Source organism: Micromys minutus (assembly GCF_963924665.1).
Source record: "Micromys minutus genome assembly, chromosome: 29".
In the NCBI taxonomy this organism is placed as follows: domain Eukaryota; kingdom Metazoa; phylum Chordata; class Mammalia; order Rodentia; family Muridae; genus Micromys; species Micromys minutus.
This window is the reverse complement of record NC_137964.1, coordinates 24,286,281-24,303,905: the sequence shown is the minus strand read 5'-3', so window position 1 is coordinate 24,303,905 and position 17,625 is coordinate 24,286,281. Positions and strand designations below refer to the sequence as shown.

The 17,625-nt window shown below is 42.1% G+C and overlaps 1 protein-coding gene across 1 annotated transcript in view; it reads right to left on the bottom strand.

Annotated features, from left to right (window-relative positions):
• Positions 1-4,627: 4,627 nt before the first annotated feature.
• Positions 4,628-17,625, bottom strand: part of MPHOSPH9 (M-phase phosphoprotein 9) — a 62,181-nt gene continuing 49,183 nt past the window's right edge. The window contains exons 16-23 of the mRNA XM_080941448.1: positions 16,457-16,591; positions 14,803-14,981; positions 12,891-13,037; positions 11,829-11,949; positions 10,732-10,832; positions 9,353-9,600; positions 8,320-8,388; positions 4,628-4,752 (exon numbers count right to left, since the gene is read on the bottom strand). Coding sequence (XP_080797574.1) covers positions 4,651-4,752; positions 8,320-8,388; positions 9,353-9,600; positions 10,732-10,832; positions 11,829-11,949; positions 12,891-13,037; positions 14,803-14,981; positions 16,457-16,591 — 1,102 coding nt within the window. The 3' untranslated portion in view covers positions 4,628-4,650. The remainder of the gene's footprint in view (positions 4,753-8,319; positions 8,389-9,352; positions 9,601-10,731; positions 10,833-11,828; positions 11,950-12,890; positions 13,038-14,802; positions 14,982-16,456; positions 16,592-17,625) is intronic.

Below are 17,625 nucleotides of genomic sequence, written 5' to 3'. Positions count from 1 at the left end.
GCCAGGGAGCAGAGGACCACACTAGGTCTTCATCTCCTCGGGCACAGTGGAGACTGCAAAGGCTAGGAAAGGCAGTTTACAGGACATGATGCCCACACCCAGACAAGTGAAGATGCTCATTAAATACTCCTACTGTGAAGTCACCAAAAGGTGCCCTAAGGTGCATTTAGAAACACTGTTACAGACACACACACACACACACACACACACCTCTAGGTTGAGGCTCTATTCCATTGGTTGCTTGAAATTTAGTTCCTGTATTAATTTTAGTATAACCATGACTGTTAACCAAACCATGCAGCTCCTGGGACTTGAAGACAATCATTAAAAAACAGCTCTTACAGACTATGAATAAACTCACGGGTACCACAAAAGGTCATATATCCACAAATATTTATTGAGTGCCTAAATGCAAGATAGAAGATGATATGGTCCCTGCTCTCACAGAGCTTACAACTTCATTACTCCAGTATATGACCAGATTTAAACACACACACACAACTTATCTGACCATCAGCAGCACTATATGAAGCGATGACTGTTTTTCACATTATGGGGTCACTGTTGCAATTCAAGTGTACAATGTAAGTAAAACAGAATTAACTTTGAAATCTGTGGTCATAGTGAATGCATGGTAAGTAATGATCATCAGATGCAAAGCTATGGCTTGATCTCTCACGTATCTGAGGTCTCTAGTGAAATAAGGGGCAAATCAGCCTGGGGGTTGGAGGAGCAGGAAACAGAGGTCCTAAGAACACTGGACTAGTTTAACAAGGTATCAAACTTCCATATTGCTCTTGGCAGGGCAGGAAATCATTTCTGGCAAAATCTGTGCACTATCAGGGGCTTAATCAGACTTGCAACATACATAAGTGTGCATGATCCACTGATGAATACAACTTCCAGAGCTCCCTGCCTGCCACTTACTTTTCTAAGGTTCTTAAAGACTTGCAGGATAAAGTTGCACATTTAAACTTAGTGGAGACTGTTCTGGGAACATGTGAAAATTGAGATGATGAGAATCTCTGGTTTTACTACGTATTTGGGTGCAGGGTTGAAAAGACAAGCAGTATTTGGCAAAATCCCTGGCTTTTCTAGGTTAAAAGGGTAACATTATTCATGTTTGTAGGTCCATATTTATGTCTAACTCTCAGTGGCAGGCACCTCTTGCAAGTGGCCCATGGTTTTTAGAGGTCTAATCATGAAACCTCATAAGGAAAAGTTACTTTAGTTAAGCCAACAATAAACTATAGTGAAAAGAAGCCAGTAATTTCTACTCAGTAAATCCCCATGCATCCATTAAGATCAAAATGCTTTCTGAATTTACATTTGATGGGTTAAGTTTCTATCATTTTCTTTTTTTAAAGATTTATTTATTTTATATATGAGTACCCTGTAGCTGTCTTCAGACACACCAGAAGAGGGCATCGGACCCCATTACAGATGGTAGTGATCCACTATGTGGTTGCTGGGATTTGAACTCAGGACCTCTGGAGGAGCAGTCAGTGCTCTTAACCACTAAGCTCCAGCCCCAATTTTTATAATTTTCAGTCAGCCAAAATAAACAGCATACCAAAGTTCATTTAAAATCCACGAAAACCCTTGATTTTATCAAAGAGCAAAGACAACATAGACCACCCAACACAAATGTAGCGACTGTAAAAAGTCAACTACTTTAGAAAGAAGTCACTGGGTTAGGAACATAGCTCAGTGGTAGAGTTATCTAATATGCGCAAGTCCCTAGTATGCCTTTTAAAAAATTGGGGCCAAAGAGATGGTCTAGTAGTTGATAGCACTGGCTGCTCGTCAGAGGGCCCAGGTTCAATTCCCAGCACCCCATGGCAGCTCACACCTGCCTGTAACTCCAATCCCCGGGGATCTGACGCCCTCACACAGATAATACATGCAGGCAAAACAACAATGCACATGAAAAATAAATAAACCCTTTTTTAAAATCACTATCTCATCATCCCAGTAACTGATTAACCTGAATCTGAATCATGGTTTGGCGAATGTTTACTTCACAGTGGACTATCTGAACTGAAAGCAATCTGTCCTTTGGTCTTTAAAATGAGGCAAGGGGGCCTGAGATAGGGTGTGGCCTGGGTCTGTCTGGCTCCAAACCGCCCTTCTATTGTCTGTCAGCAGTGCTTTAGCTACAGCCAAGGCTTCACTTGTAGCCCTCCCTCATAGCTCAGGCTTTGTGAGAAAGGAGGGCAGGTCTCCACAGCTGGAGTTTACTTTCCATGATCTTGGTAAAAGGCACTTCCCAGAAGCTGCAGGCTCACTGAGATTTTTTTTTTTTTTTTTACTAGCTGCAGTACATCCCAGCATAGAAACAGTTTGCCTCTCTTGGGTAACAGATGCTCTTTGAGACTGCTACCCTGCCCACTTTTTTAGGCTGGGTTGCTTTTTAGTTGAGTGTTCATAAGATATGCATTACTCAGGGGAGAGGCAGCTGTAAGAATGTTCCTTGGTGTCTTTCTTTATAGCTATGAAGAAGAAAAGAATAAAATTTCTGTTTCAAATAAGTAATTGATAGTGTAAATCTATTACACACTTCAAAAACCAAAGCATATGCTTTCTGAGAAGCACAGAAGATGTTTTGATGGCGCTTAATGCCTTTTTTGGAACGAGCCAATTATAGGCACCTAAGAAGATAAGTCCTTGGCAAGATAAAGCTACCACCTCATCTGAAGTGGCAATTTCGTCTTATGAATGCAGTTGACTCTACAATGAAGGAGGGAACAATGAGGCAGAGGGCACTGTCAGCTTGTTCAGGCAGTCGCTTGTAGGTGTCAGGGCACGTGCCTTCGTACGTGAGGCAAGCACTCTACCACAGAGTACACAGTACTCTCAGCTTCTTAGTTCTGCATGTCACATGGAAGGACACATTAAAAAATAGACTATCCCTTTATAAGCTCTAGTCACAAGCTATACAGGAGCTTGCTTAAAATGAACCTTTTGTACTGTAACATAATTTTTAAAAGGCTGAAAGGAAAATCAAGAATAAAGGCACTTGCTTCTAATGATAAGAAATCCTGATTAAGAAAGTCTTCACTGGTTACTCAAGATGAGCTCAAAGATTAGGTATTATCCCAAGGGTCCCCTCCTGCCTGAGAGTCCCAAGTTGAACAAGTCCCAAGGTGAAGCTTTGGTGAAAAAATGCTCAAAGACCACCCGAAATCCTGCTGAGACATATACACTGCAATGGAGTTGGTAGGATGTCTTGTTCTGTTGTAACTACTCATTATGGAGAAGGAACTCAGAGGCAAACCAAAATCAAAAGCCTGAGTCCTGGCCCTGGAAATCAACTGGGAGAGCTCAGATGAGCCTGTCTGCAGATGCTGAGCACAAATACGTGGGTTCGGACTGGTCACCAGAAAGTGAGTGAAAAGCAGCCCAGACATCTCCAACAGTCCCAACAAAGACAGGATGCTTGCTGCTCCTAGAGCAGAACAGCTTCTCCTGCCCACACAGTCCTCTTAGCGTTAGGGAATGCCACTGAGGTGATGGGCTACAGTCTGCTGCAAGGCCCTGAAAAACACACCAGCTCTATCTGGACACATCCCCTGTCCTTTATCAGGCAGGGTAGAGCGCTCTGAGCGCAGGCCAATAGTTCTTACAGCAGCTACTATGGAAGTATTTTTCTCTTTGGCAAGGGCGTAGAGGTGTGTCAAGTAAGGTTAAGAGGGTGAAAATGTTTGATGATGACTTTGGGAGCTAAAGCTTATGCTTAATGGAAACTGGAGCTACGCTTCAAACAATCTGAGGTGTGCCACAGTGTGAAGCAGGGATGCTGGGCAGAAAATGCAAGCTCCCTACCTGCTGCCTTCCATCTCTAATCAGTTTCTTTCCTCACAAATAAAAATATTTTAGAGAAAGAAATATATCTACATAGTTTTTAAACTCTCCAACACTCAAGGGCAGCTTTTTTTTTTTTTTTAACATTTACTTACTGAGATGGGAAAAGATGTGAACATGCCAGTGTGTATGTAGAGGTCAGAAGACAACTTGTGAGTCATTTCTCTTTCTAACATGTGGGTCCTGGACCTCACACTGGCCTTCAGGCTTGGCAGCAAACACTTTTACCTGATAAGCCTGCTTGCCAGCCCAATGATTCTACTATTCACTTCAAAGTATATGTATTACATAGGAATTGTGTTATCATTCCTTAAAAACTTCTACAGAACCTAAATGCAAACTATACTATAATATTTTAAGTATTTAGCAAGTTAGTCTATCCTTATGGAAGCTACTAAGCATTTATTTTAAAAGTGAATTATATTTACAATGTAGAACAAGTTTATAAAATCAGTGTGCAAAGTTCATTGTAAAAGGATAACACTATTCTTTAGAAACAAGCTGCCTCCCCATTTACATCTCCTTGTTGTTGGTAGAAATTGGACACATATGCTATTTAAAAATAATGCTTTTTAAGTAGTAAAATATACAAGAGGTTCCTGAGCATAACAAAAATATCTTGAAAATATGTGGCCATTTTAAGTATAAAATAGCAGGTGTAAGAATAGCATGATTGTAAACTACTGTTTGAAGGCTTATAAACAGTAGAAAAGAGCTTGCCTTCTCCGAGTGCATAACTGTACAGTAGTGCAAACAAAAATGTCTCAAGTTTAATGGCTACCAGTCTCAAAGATTTGCAGAGCTTCGCAAAACATGAAACTTCTTGAGTGTCATTCGAACTGAACCCAGTTCACGGTTGATCTTCTCCAAACGATCTTCCAAGGCCTCCTAGGTAAAAGCAACGGGAAAGGTGTAATGAGAATCCACATCAAATCCTCTGGGTCTACGGTCAGCAACTGCCATCTACAAACCTTTAGGTTGCAGCACAAGAGCAAGTATACACAGAAAAATGGCAGATTTTACTTTCCACACAAATCATCTTTTTTTTTTTTTTTTTTTTTTTTTTTTGAGATGGCATTTCTTTGTGTGGCCCCTCGGCTGTCCTAGAACTCGCTCTGTAGACCAGGTAGGCCTCAAAATCACAGAGATCCCTACCTCTGCCTCTAGAATGGTGGGATAAAAGTTATGTGTCACCACTGCTGGGCCAGTGATTTGATATTGAGAAAATATTCTTTTTCTCAAACTGAACAATGAATTGGCTTCTCCGCCCTTCCAAATGAGCAGGGCAATTTAAGTATCTTCCATCTTCACGGCACTCTTGCACAGCAGTACAAGCCATGAGAAGGAAGTGACAACCTGAGACAGTATGTGCAGAGCCTAAAGGTGCTCTCCACTGGTCAACGAAGAAGTGTACATATGGATGTGACCTTGTACACACATTCCAAATAACCTAACAACAACTCCCTTTAAAATGTTATTGGAGACTTCAGGAAAAAGGATTCAGAAAATAATTAATGATGAAGAAATGCAGCTAATGATACCTAAAATATGTATTTACCATTCTAGATAATATATTCCATAGGGATTCAAATGGTATCCTGAAATAGTTCGTTATGTTTAACAATTTTAATAAAACGATTGAATATCCTCTGTAAAACACTCAGACAGGTGACCAAAGGGAAGGAACATCCTCTTCTTCCCTGTTTCTCCTGCATATATGTACATCCATTTTAGAACGGAAAAACCTAGTATGGAAGGTTTCAAATATTATTTCCTTTGAACTTTCTTGGCATGTTATAAAGTGTCTTCTGACAACATCCTCCCAAATTAATGTACAATATTCATTTTCAAGTAACACATTTAACCAGGAATCTTTCCATAGAAGTTTAGGTTGCTTCTAATTTTGGACACTATAAATAAGGCTGCAGTACATTTCTTAAGCATATCCCTTTGCAGTATCTATAAATACTGTCTTTGCAATCACTGGCAGACAGAAAAACACACTCTGGTTCAAAGAAATGCAGATTTCTGCCTTCCAGAAAGTCTCTGAGGATTTGTACTTACATTGTCTACATTCTGGGTTGCTTTGAAAAACAAAATAAAACACCTGATGATTGGACATGTGTGTCCATACTTATAATCCCAGGGACAGTAAAGCAGAGGCAGGAAGCTGAGGCATTCCAAGCCAGCCTAGGACAGCTCAAAGAAACTAAAAACTAAACCTACTAATGTAATTAGGGAGGGGAAAAAAAGACCTTAAAAATTATATTAGTGGGTTATTTTATATTTCTCTCTTTTCATTAACAGAAGTCTCTGTAAGGGACAGAAGGATGGCTCAGAAGTCAAGAGGACTTCCTGCTCTTGCAGGGGATCCAGATTTGATTCCCAGCTCCCACATGTTGGCTCACAACAACCTGTAACTTCAGTTCCAGGGCTATGCACCCTTTTCTGGCCTCCTTGAGCTCCAGGCATACATGAACGGCCCAGACATACCTACATCCATACACATGAAATGATTCTTTTTTTAAATTATAAAGCCAGCCATGGTGGCATACACCATTAGTCCTAACACTCCACAGGCAGAGGCAGAGAGATCTCTGTTCTACAAAGTGAGTTCCAGGACAGCCTGGGCCACACAAAGAAACTCTGTCTGGAAAAACCAAAATTAATTAATTAAAAATATAATAATAATGACAAGTCTGAAGTGGTCCATGCTGACCTTGAATTCAACATACGGTTGATGATGATGATCTTGAATTCTGAATTCTGCTTCCGCCTCTGAAACACTGGACCACATGTGTACATCACAATATCCAGTTGCGTGTGTGTGTTTCTTGAAATGGGATCTACCAACCTACTCTATCTCCAACCCATCTTATTTTTTAAGGCTTCTCCCTGGGCTCAGCTCTACCCTTTCCCTTACGTACAACCTCAATTGCTTTCTTGCAGCTACTTGCTTTCTCAGTGACGTGACATGTAAAGAGAACCCAACACCTTTCAGAAGTCTTGAAAGAACAGAACAACGATGCTCCTTATGGACGGCACACTAAGGATTTCATAATGACTTGGAATTGAAATATCACATTTCCCTCTGCTTTCCTAATAAAGTACCGTGGATTTCTATGTTGAATTTTATAAATCATTCAATAAAATGATGGTAAGAGAGCTCAGTAGGTAAGATTACTTGCCATCAACCCTCAGAGCCGGAGTTTGATCACTGGGATCCAAGAAAGGTGGAAAGAGAGAACCAGCACCACAAACTTCACATCTACATGTGTTGTGAAATGTGAATGCCCTCCAACATCACGAACACACACATATATAACAATAAATAAGATCAATTGTAAGAATTACACTTCAAGGATGTGAGGATGATCTGGCTGGTTAGCATGTGTCCCCTTCCTCCCCCAGCACTCTATGTGCAGCCCTTCTGAAGCTGTACATTTTGGTCAATAATTTCTTAAATACAGCAGGGCCAGTCTTCTATCAAGTCTGTATGTGTAGCTGAGTTCCTGTCAGAACCTCCAAACCAGCTCTCACAAGCAATTCCATAGCTAGAGAGATGTCTGGGTGTTAAGAGCAATTCCATGTGGGTGCTGGGAACTGAGCGGACACAGGCAAACTCATCGCACAAACTGACCATGTGCTCCCAGTATGGAATCACATCTCTCTAGCTGTCGTTCCAATCATGACGGTCATTCCATTTGTGAAGCACAACTGTTTTCAGGGGCTTGCTAGATGGAGAGGGTCAGAAGTCAGATGGCGATGGAGGAAGGCAATCAGACAAGGAGGCAACACTTACTCAGCAATGTAAAATCTGCCACAGATTTTTGTTTGGTTTTGTTACCAGTGCCTTACTGAGCAAACAACAAAATGTATGCTGTTTGCTACCATGAACAAACACCACTTTTTTACGTCTTAAGGCAAAAATTAATTTTATTCCTGACAGAGAATGTACCTATGTAATAACTGTAACTATCAAATACTGACTAAAAAGGGTAGCAGCTTTGATTGTTGCATTAGTAGCTGTGGTAGTATGAACGAGATGGCTCGAAGAGGCACATACATGAAATACTTTGTCTCCAGTTGGTGGAACTGTTTGGAAAGGATTAGGAGGTGTGGCCTTGTTGGAGGAGGTGTGGCCTGGTTGGAGGTGGGAACACAAAACTGAAAGCTTTCTGCTATCCCCACTGTACTGTCTACTTCCTGTTTGATGTCAAGATTTGAGTTCTCAGCTGCTATTTCAACCACCTATTTTTCACTTTGCCTTCACAAGACTCTAACCCTCTGGAGTTATAAGCCAAAATAAATGTTCCCTTCTGTAAGCTGCACTGGTCATGGTGTTGTGACAAAGCACTAGAAAAGTAACTAACACAGTGGGCCAGGCTGTAAGACTCTTCTTGGAGCACTGCCTTATAGCCACCCTCTTACGCAGCTCACTATAAAAGGTCTCACCTGATTTAGTCTTGTTTGTAAAGTGATTCTTCCTCCAGGAGAAGGCATTCGGCTTAGTGCTGCTTCAATCTGTTAACAAGAAAAATTGTTCAAATAAAAACAAAAGAATTACTAGCAGTGAGCTTTCTGAAACAGAAAGGAAAGATTTCAGCTTAGCACTTTCTTGTCCATTTTGACTTAAGTGGCCTCAATAGTGTGGCTTAAGGACACTTGTAGTGTGGACTGATACTCCATGGTACTAAATACACAAGACAAATTCCCCATGATAGGTCTGGCACAATAATATCATTTGTGGTGGTTTGAATAAAAATGGCCTCCATAGGCTTATATATGAATGTTTAGTCATCAGGGATCAGGAGGTCTGGCCTTGATGGAGGAAGTGTTACTGGGGTGGGCTTTGAGGCTTCAAAAGTCCATTATAAATGGTGGCTCACAACCATCTATAATGGGATCTGATGCCCTCTTCTGGCACACAAGTGTACATGCAGATAGAGCACTCCTACACATAAAAATAAATAAATCCTTAAAAAATAAAAATTAAAAAAAAAAAGCCCACGCCAAGGTCAGAGCAGCTCTCCTTGCTCCCTGCAGATCATGATGTAGAACTCTTAGCTACTATTCCAGTACCATGTCTGCATGCATGCCACCATGCTCCGTGCCAGGACAATAATGGTCAACTACTCATGTGAACCCTTAAGCCAGCCCCGGTTAAATGTTTTCTTCTATAAGAGTTGCCTTGGTCATAGTGTCTCTTCAAAGTAATAGAACAGTGACTAGGGCATTCTTGATTTTTACTTTTTTTCTGCTAGTAGTTTATGTTTGTGTGTTTGGTTTGGTGTTTCTTTTGGAGACAGGTCTCACAATACAGCCCAAGCTGACCTGTAACTTCTGATCTTTCTGCCTCAGCTTCTCAAGAGCTGAGACATAGGCACGTACCATACCATGCCCAGCTTAGTAATTATCTTCTGACTATAACCATTAGGTTCAGAAAAACAATTTTTTAAGTATTTTTAAATATACTTGTTTGTCTTACCTGGTCTTTTTCTTTTGTAAGTTCATCAAAAAACCGTTCCGTTTCAGCTAGGGTCCTAATCTTTGCTGTATATTCAAAATCCTTATCGTGTGGTGTCGCTGATACCGGCTTACACTGCTCAAGGCTAAGTGATTTATTCTTCTCCCAGGCTTGCCTCATAGACGCTTTCTTTGATCCATTTGGTGAATGTTCAGAGCAAGAGCTAGGATTAACAGGGTCATCACTGTTTTTTTCTGAATATTTTTTTTCTGTCAGAAAAGAAAGAAGTTTACGTTTTTTTTAATTGATTTTTCTAATAGACTGATTACACAATAAATATCCAGCTCATCCTCACTTCCTGAAAGGAACTTCTATACGACCTAAACTATAATGAACAGAGAAGCACCTTTTCTTTCTTCCTCTCCCAGTTTCTTGAAACAGGGTCTCACACTAATCCAAGTTACCCTGGAACTCATTAAGTAACCCAAAATGGCCTTGAAGTCATAGTAATTCTCCTACTGCCACCACTGGAGCTGGGATAAAAGATGTGAACCACCCCATTGAAAAATACTATGTGCTTGATGTGAACCACTTCCACTGAAAAATACACACTATGTGCTTGATGTGAACCACCCCCACTGAAGACCACAGACTATGTGCTTGATGTAAACCACCTCCACTGAAGACCACAGACTATGTGCTTGATGTGAACCACCCCAACTGAAGACCACACACTATGTGCTTGATGTGAACCACCCCCATTGAAGACCACACACTATGTGCTTGATGTGAACCACCCCAACTGAAGACCACACACTATGTGCTTGATGTGAACCACCCCAACTGAAGATCACACACTATGTGCTTGATGTGAACCACCTCAACTGAAGACCACACACTATGTGCTTGATGTGAACCACCCCAACTGAAGACCACACACTATGTGCTTGATGTGAACCACCCCAACTGAAGACCACACACTATGTGCTTTACTACTCAGGAATTCTAAAAGGTTTACCCTGGGCTTAATAATTTTTAAAAGGTCTTTTAATGATTTCAACAAACTTTATGTAAATATCATTCAGATTAAGAAAAGTTCAAAAACAATGATTTATCACATTTGGGAGACATGCCCTAAACCCAAAACACTTAACATTATTATATGAAGTGGCTTCATATATCTTATAAATTTATTTCAGTGACAGTATAAGGGGAGCTGTATAGCACTGTCCTGGTGATGACAATCAGCCCCTCACGACTCAGCTCCCACCCTGCCCATACACCCATACAGGAAGCACATAGGACACTCAGATAGAGACCATCTTGAGAGCCTTACAGACACCAGAATTTTGGGAAATGAATGCCTCTAGCTGTAACTATCAATTTTTAGGAAAAGATACCTTCTGAGTCATCGAGAAGAAACTGGAGCTGTTTCCTTGGATTGGTTTGTTGTAATGTGGACACAGGAATGGTATCTAAATCATCCAAAAGGATATCAAATCTAGTGAATGAAGCAAGTTATTTGTGAGAAAAATGTGAAGTGAGTTTTCCTATCTCTCTCGAGAGCTGAGCTGGTTCCCCTGTTAACTCACAGTTACACGTTTTCTTAAAAGAAGGCTAGTTATATGACCCCAAAGCTGAAACTGAATTTAGCTTTCCTGACACAAAGTTCTATTTCTACATCAGGAACTTAAAGCACTGGCTGCTGTGCATCCTCTGACCTCCATGACAAGCTTCTGGAACAGGCAGGGCAGGCACAGCACCCAACTTACTCAGAAGGTGAAAGTGAGGTTGACTGTGCTTAGGCCACTGTGTCTAGAATCCAGTGGTCAAGTCCTTCCCAGTTCATTACTCACAGCTGGCCAACCTCAGGAGTGGATGTACCCTGCAGCTACAGAGACGCCTACTACCTGGCATCAAATGTCCCTATATCACACTCCTCCTCAGGAGCACAGAGAGCCTCTTCTACATCTAAACTCTGCTGAGGTGCTGAGGCGGCACTTAAGATCTAGCAATAGCAAGTTTCCATAGTTAAAAACTATTTTCACACATTACAATACTTGATTTTCCATATGATACCCACATAAAGGACCTAGAGCCACAGGCCGGACTGATAACTAAACAATCAGCAACAGCTGGAGCCATACTCACAGCACCAAATCATCACTGGGGTCAGAAAGATGGCTCATAGGTAAAGGTACCTGCCCTTAAACCTCTGTCCTGAGTTCAATACCCAAAACCCCTTTGCTGGAAGGAGAGAAACAGCTCCACAGGTTGTCCCCTGATGTGCACAAATTTACCATGGCACACATGCTCTCTCTCTCTCTCTCTCTCTTTCTCTCTCTCTCTCTCTCTCTCTCTCTCTCACACACACACACACACACACACACAGACAGACAAATATGTTCACACAAGCATATATGCACACACACAAAATCAATAAAATGTTCTTAAAATCAATAATGCATTTTAAATTCCACAACTTTACAGAACTTACCGAACTGGACTGCTTTCATTTTTGCTAAGAAGATGACTAAATCCTGGGGACAAATTTTCTTTAGGTGACCGCTTAGGACTATAAGCCACAGTCACTGGTGTTAACATAATCTCTCTTTTTGCTAAAGAAGAAAACAAAGAAGAAATGTAATTCTTCACCTGGGTTATGCTGGCAGAACTTATTCCTAATTTTATAAATAATGAAACTCCACAGCAAAACTTGACAGTATTGCAGAGGACACAAAATGAAAATAAAACAACCCGTAATTCTAATGTCTAGAGGCAACCCCTGCTGATGTTTTAGCATACCAGACTATAGTCTCAGCACTCTGGCTCAAAACTGGTTTTTCAAGATTTTAGAAGTCGAGTGGAAATAAGACAGAAACACCAGTGCAGTAGAGATTGTTCCTGGAACACAGGAAAGATAGACTTCCCTGAGCGGGTGGGAATGTAGACACCGGGGACATGGAAAGTCAGTGCTTAAGCTAGGAGCAAGCCGGGAACCGTGGGGAGGAAAAGCTACCGACACCGTGGGGAGGAAAAGCTACCGACACCACGTACAGGGCAGATTTGCAAAAAGAATCCTCTCTGACCTCTGGAAACTGTCTCAATTAGTGCTTAACAGCTATTGACGTGATCCAAACGTTCAAACGCTTTTGGCTTTTCAGAACCAACTATTTTTCCTTAAGATACTAAGAACCCCATCCATGCAAGGCCAGGTCTCCACCACTGAGCTATATCCCAAGCCCTTTTAACTTTTTAAGACAGGGCTTGCCAAGTTGAAGACTAGCCTTGAACTCACTTGGTAGCTTAGGTAGGCCTTGAACCTTAATCCTTAACCTCCCAGGTAGCTGGGATGACAGACCTCTACCACAGTCCTGGCATATAATGAGGTTTCTTAGGTTTTGTTTGTAGTATCTGTGCACCCAGACAATTTCATTCTCTGGCTGTGCTCAGGGACCCTGCCCATGTTCAGCATACTCTCTGAAGCTGACAGCATAGTGAAAAAGTAAAAGTGCACGGGAAGTCACTCTCCCTAGCCCAGGGCACACACATCTCTTACTTAGAGTGTTGGCTTTCCGATTGGAGGGTGGGAGAGACGATGACCTCTGTGAAGCCGAACTCTGTCTCTTTGGTCTCTGCTGGGCACATTTCTCTGGGGAACGGCCTATATTGACTGAAGGTTCAGTTTGCCGAGGATTCACTAATTCTGCATCAGACAAACACACACAAAAAAAAATAAGCCAGGCCTGGTTTTCACCATCTGCTTTTCACAGCTCTCACGGCACAAGGTCTTCCACGGAGGGCACACTCTCTCCCAAAGCACTTCAATCTAGGCTGCAATAGTGATTTGCAAATGTACTGCACTGTGGTGATAAAATGCTTGGGAAGGAGTTTATAATGAATGCATCCTGGCTTCCTGTTGCAACTGGCGTTCAAGGTGAGCACTCACAGAGTTTATTTTTAGGAAGCAGATTCCTAACGTGCGCACTAGGAGCTGCTGCTGTGGGATGCAGCACCACAGATCCAGGAGTGTGCCTGGTAGGTCTGAGAGGTGAGCACGGCAGAAAGTAGAGAGAGCAAGAGAGCCAGGCATGGTGAGATGAGGCCAACACTGGGGACGTGGAGGCAAGAGACCGGAAATCAAGGTTACCCTCAGCAGCTTCATGAGTTCCAGGCTAGTCTGGGCTCCATGAGATCTTGTCTCAAATAGGAAGAGGGGTGGAGGACAGAGAGAAAGAAGGAGGGAGGAGACAGAGTACTACTGTCCTAGACTTGTGGGAGAAGCACACCTTGAAAGACATTCCTCTTCCTCTCTTAGTAATCACAAAAAGAAGAAAAAAGAAAGAAAGAAAATAGAAAAAGCTTTCTGTTCTTCTATATTTTTGGAAACTCTGGATTCTGTTGCCTCAGCCTCCACAAGCTGGGAAAAATGGGCATGTACCCCCACTGCCCACTTAATTCCTCATTTTATTAGTATAAAATGGCTGCCACCATTTTCCAACACGTATGAGTAAGACAAGCAGATGGAGATGCTTACTCAGTAGTCCAGGCAGGGTGTGATTTCAATCCTCCTATATAGCACACAGAACTGGATTATGTGCCTGTGCGGCCCAGCTCTTGAAGACATCATCATTATTATTATCATTATTAATTATTATTATATATAAGTGTGTATGTCAGCATATAGATATTTGCACATGACTGCAGGTGCCTACAGAGATTAGAGGCATCACATCCCCTGGAACTAGAATTAACAGATGGTTGTAAGCCATCACGTAGATGCTAGGAACTGAACTCAGGTCCTCTGCAAGAACAAACGCTGTTAACCACTGGGCCATCTCAATGTAGGCCTCTTAAATGATCAGAGCATGATATGCAGTTTGCTTCATATAAAAGGTACATGCTAGGCTAGGACAATGATTAATTATTATTAAGGCTCAGTTATCTATGAAATGGAGCTGGAGCGGTGTCATAAATTAGGACTTCATTTATTATCTGAGAATCTTACTTTATTTTTTGAGGCAGGTGTTCACTATGTAGCTCTGACAGACATGGCACATACTATGTAAACTGGAGCAGGCCTCCATCTCCTGCCTCTGCCTTGAAGGTGCTGGGATTAAAGGTGTGCAGTGCCATGCTTGGTTGAAAATCTAATAGTAAAGAACATAATCTAAATTAAAGAAGGCAGATACCTGTTTCTTTCAACCTCAAAATAAAAGGAATAGCATACTACTGGGGGTAGGGTGCAGAAAGATGGCTCATCAGTTAAGAGGACTGCTCGCTGCTCTTGCAGAGGGCTTGGGTTCAGTTTTCAGCACTCATACAGTGGTTCACAAATATTCACAACCCTGGTTCCAGGAAATCTGATACTTCCACGGGCACTGGGTTTACACGTGGCGCACATTCATATATGCAGGCAAGACACCGATGTAAAATAAAATCAACCTTAACATTGAAAAAGAAATACTCACTACTTGAGGAATCCTCTTTCTCTGTGTGTGTCCCCCAGTTTTTCAATATTCTTTCTTCATCTAGCTCCTTTAGAGCCTTGATGATCGGTGGTGTGTCTGGCGTGTCCCTCTTCTTCTTACTCAGTAAGCTTGCTGGTGACCTTCCAAGTGAAGAGTCCTTTTCTGGAGGAGAATGGTATCTAAAACAGTAGCTGCAATTGTAACCGCTGTAGGCATAACATTTGCATGCATGCCCCCGGCCCAGAATGCCCAGATAACAGCCTCGCTTAGCTGCAAGTATTTGGAGCTGGGGGCCTAACAAGAAATGGAGATTAGACAGGTCACGAGAGAGGAGCCCCATGATGGGATTGGAGGTCCTTATAAAAAGAGAAGAAAGGAAGGCTTGACGGAGCACACATGGCTGTAACCCCAGTATTCAGGAGGCTGGCGCAGGAGGATGGGCAAGAGTTCCAGGCCAACCTTGGACACACAGCAAGACTTGCCTCAAAAAAAAAAAAAAAAAAAAAAAAAAAAAAAAAAAAAAAAAATCTCTGGTCTCAGGAGGTCCCTGTACATAAACACACAACACACACACACACACACACACACACACACACACACACACAATGAAAAATAGTACATATAAAATGAGAGGAAAGGAGAGAAAACAGAGGGCACTCTGTCTGGTGTACACCATGAACAGGTTAAGTGAAACCAGGAGGAAGGTCCTCTCTAAGACCTCTGCCATGCTGGCACCCGAATTGGAAAAACCCATAAACATATCTAAGTCTATGCCCATTAGTTATAGCAAACCATGCTAAGTTTACTAGGACAGTCAGGGAGTAACAGGAGAGTTGACCATTAGGTCCATATGGCTGCTATTATAATGCAAGTAATTAAAACTAAACCTGCACATGGCAAGCCAGTTCTTCATAGTCCTTTATTTAAACAAGCTCGCATATGCAAAGATTTCTATCTATATGGTACCCAGAGTACATTGCTGAGCTTGCTCAGGCTATTCCAGGAGTGAAAGGATTATCCTGTTGTCCTAACAAGTCTGCACTGTGCCCCTGAGCACAGGCAGAGAAGCACTGCAAAGCCCATGAAGGTAAAACATACTAAAAGCATTAGCCTCTCAGGACCAAGAAGATGGATCCGCTGCTAAGAAAGCTTCCTAAGCAAACCAAAACAAAACCACATAAATTCGGCTCTAGAAGATAAGACAGTAAAAGATCAACAAGTGAATGAGGTGGCATCTGCTGAAATCCCAGCACATGGGGGTGAAAAGCAGAGGACCAAGTGTTTAATCAAGGCATTCTGTCTACATTCTCACAGCTGAGCTTTGCTGGAAGACAGTCACCCAACTGTGTCTACTCATCAACACTATCTTGAGTGGATACCCCTTTTCCATAATTAGCAATTCCCACCTCTGCAAGACAGCTCATTCACACCCTGTCCACTCTCCACCAGCCCTCTATCCTGGCTTTCACAATCCAGGAAGAACCTTGGGTCCAACTTCAAAGAGAAGGCAGAAATCCCCAGACAGGAACTGTTTCTGTCTCCTTGCCCCCAACCCCCGCCACCTTTCACAGCCTACTTCTGACTGTTTCCTCTCCCCAAGACAACTGCATCTCTACAAAAGCATTCCTCAGCTGAGCTCGGCCAGTTATCTCACCCAGGAACACTGGTCTCCTCCAGCTGCTTATCTGTCTTCCTGTCCCTGGTGTCCAGAGGCTGCCCAGTAAAGATGGAGTACTCTGCTCCTGGAATCAGCCACTTCCTCCTGCTGACATCCGAGGTGGCTAGTGTGCTGTAGGGATAAGAGACATTCCACAGCATAACAAGGTTTGCACTTTAGTTTAGAGAAAATCTACATGTATGAAAAGTGGGTGAATATTTTGTGTGTACCCGACACAGCCAGAAAAGAACATCAAATTCCCTAGGACTGGAGTTACTGACAACTATGAGCCCCTATGTGGGTACTGGCACTTGAACCCTGATCTTCTGGAAGAGCAGTTAATGCTCTTAACCACAAAGCCCCTTGCACTTCAACTTAGACCAAATATTTATATCAAAACAACCCATCTCCAAGTTTGATGAACATATTTGCACAGTGACTTAGAAATTATGTATGGACAACCTATGCTTTAAAATGAATTCTATTTTAAGGGATTGTATTGTTGTTTTGTGTTTGTTTGTTTGTTGAGAGGAGAAAGGATTTCCAGACAGTTTCTCTCTGTGGTACCCTGGTGTATGGAATTTGCTATTTAGACCAGGCTGTCTCAAACTGACTCCCAAATGCTGGAATTAAAGGTGTATGTGCCGCCACCACCATCTGGCTATCTTAAGGTTTTAAGATTCAACTGAACTTTTGAACAGCCCCTAAGATAAAGAGGAGCCGGATACTCAAGGCTCTGCACAGCCCCTGCCTGCATTCTAACACATGTAGCCCCTTCTCTCTAAACTAGCTCACAGTAAGCAGATAAAGCATGGCTGCCTTCCCATTCCCTACAAACACTATCTGCATTCTCCTGTGTCGCAGTCACAAGTATCAGGCTGCCACCCCACTGCGGAGGGGCTGTGGTACCAGCAGCACAGGGCTAGACTATCATTTCCTCTGTCTGTATATGGAACCCAACACCCGGGACACCTATGGGAAGGAAGAATAGGCTCTTACAAGTTGTCTTCTGACCTTCTCACACACACACACACACACACACACACACACACACACACACACACAAAATGACAATAAATAAAACACACACTATTTTTTAAACCTCTCTTCTCCAAGGTTGATATTACTTACTCAAATAATAAATAAAATGTCAATAGTAATAATGT